This window comes from Notamacropus eugenii, chromosome 2 (assembly GCF_028372415.1).
Source record: "Notamacropus eugenii isolate mMacEug1 chromosome 2, mMacEug1.pri_v2, whole genome shotgun sequence".
NCBI lineage: Eukaryota > Metazoa > Chordata > Mammalia > Diprotodontia > Macropodidae > Notamacropus > Notamacropus eugenii.
The window spans coordinates 355,124,022-355,126,016 of NC_092873.1; the positions used below are offsets into that span (position 1 = coordinate 355,124,022).

At 60.3% G+C, this 1,995-nt stretch overlaps 1 protein-coding gene across 1 annotated transcript; it reads right to left on the minus strand.

The window, feature by feature from the left end:
* Positions 1–259: 259 nt before the first annotated feature.
* Positions 260–1,682, minus strand: NEUROD2 (neuronal differentiation 2). Its single transcript, XM_072646290.1, has one exon. The coding sequence runs from the start codon at positions 1,482–1,484 to the stop codon at positions 327–329; it is 1,158 nt and encodes a 385-aa protein (XP_072502391.1). The 5' UTR covers positions 1,485–1,682; the 3' UTR covers positions 260–326.
* Between the last annotated feature and the right edge of the window lie 313 nt (positions 1,683–1,995).

Consider the following 1,995-nt stretch of genomic DNA (forward strand, 5'->3'; position numbering starts at 1 on the left):
AAGCCGGACTCCTTGGGAGAAGTCCTAGGAGGGGATCCCTCTGGGGAAGGAAAACTTCTAGGGCAAAGGAAGAGTGAAAAGGGAGGGGGACGAAAAAGGGGGAGACATCAACAGGTAACCCGACTGCACAGCTGAGGGGAACGGAGGGAGCCTGGAGGAGGGGGGTGGCCTTTAATTAACGTGGCCCTGCCGCCCAAATCCCTGCCATGGTGGGGGGTGGCCCACCTTCTCCGAAAAAAAAAAAGTAAATAAATTAAAAGGGAAGGAATGAAAAAAAGAAGGAAGGAAAAAAGAAAAACAAAGAAGGGGGTGAGGGAGGAGAGTTCTCAATTATGGAAAAATGCATTGAGTTCCTCATACATTGGGCCTCGGTCGTGGTGAAGGTGCATATCGTAAGACAAAAGATTCTCCGAGTGGACGCTCCCGCGCACGGCCGAGGAGCCGAAGACCAGGCCGTGGCCAGCTGGCCTGGAGCCGGGCAGGGCGGAATAGTGCATAGAGTAGTGGTAGGTTTTCTCGTGGTCCGGGGACGAGTCCTGCTTGAGGGAGAAGTTACCGTTGAGGCAGAGCGGGGGACTGAGCGGTCCCTCGTACTCCGAGCTGTTGTAGTCGGGGGAGGCGCCCCCACCTCCACCCCCGTACAGCGTCTCGTAGGCCGCACAGTAGCCGTGAGTCCGCAGGGCATGCGTGGCACCACCGCCCAGCCCGCCTCCTGCTTGACACTGCGCTCCCGCGAGCCGCGAGCAGGGATACGGGTAGGGGTGCATAGCAAAGGGGCCTCCAGAGCCGTGGTAACGTCCAGCCCCCTCGCCGCCTTGCTCTGTGAGGAAGTTGCGCGAGTTGAGCTGGAGGCAGCCGGCCACCAGGTTGGTTGTGGGCTGCGACAGGCCCTTGCACAATGTCTGCACATAGGACACCAGGTCCGGCCGCTTGCCAGAGCGCAGAATCTCAGAGAGCGCCCAGATGTAGTTCTTGGCCAGGCGCAGTGTCTCGATCTTGGACAGCTTCTGCGTCTTGGAGTAGCACGGCACGACCTTACGCAGGTTGTCCAACGCCGCGTTGAGGTCGTGCATGCGGTTGCGTTCGCGCGCGTTGGCCTTCTGCCGGCGCAGCTTGGAGCGCTCCAGCCGCGCCTTGGTCATCTTCCGCTTTTTGGGACCCCGCTTCTTGGGCCGCTCGCCTTCTGCCTCGTCGAGCCCTTCCTCCTCCTCTTCTTCCTCCTCCTCCTCGCCCCCCAACTCGCCGTCGTCCTTGGCCTCACCCAGCGCAGGGTCCTGGGGGTCTTCACCACGAAGAGGGCCCGGTTTTGGGGGGCGGACGGGCCCCGGAACTCCAGCCCCAGGTCCAGGAGGCGGAGGCGGCGGCTGGGGTGGCGTGTCACCCTTTTCACTCCTGGGCTCGTCGTCGTCGCCGTCGTCTCCCCAGCTGGCAAACTTGGGGACGTCGGGGAGGAGGCCGGGCTCGCTGAACAGGCGGGTCAGCATGGTGGCCTGAAGAGTTGGGGGAGGGGGAAAGACAGACAGACATAGACACCGAGGTGAGCATGAGGCAGAGGAACCAGGACAGCCAAATCTCGCAATTTCCGCACTCCTGTCAGAGGTGGCATTTCTCTCTCTCTCTCTCACACACACACACACACACACACACACACACAAACACACACACGCTCCCCTTTTCCAGACCTCCCCCACCCCCACTTCCGTCCCAAATTAAACCTCTCCCTCAGGTGACCTCTTCCAAGCCTCCCATCCCCAGTATCCTTACAGACTTCAGCTTCCTGGAATAGGCTGTAGGGAGAGTGTCTCAGCCTCTTGACTTCACTTACCCTTTACCCCATAGCAACCTTTACCCACTCCTGGGGCATTTAGAGGGAAGAGGTACCCCCTCCTCCAAGGCCTCCTTCCCTCCCTCGGAGAAACACTCGCCCCCAGAGCCTATCTAGAGCGGTCGATTTTACTCTCGGCTGTGGAGTCTCCAGATTCCCGGTGTTGGGGA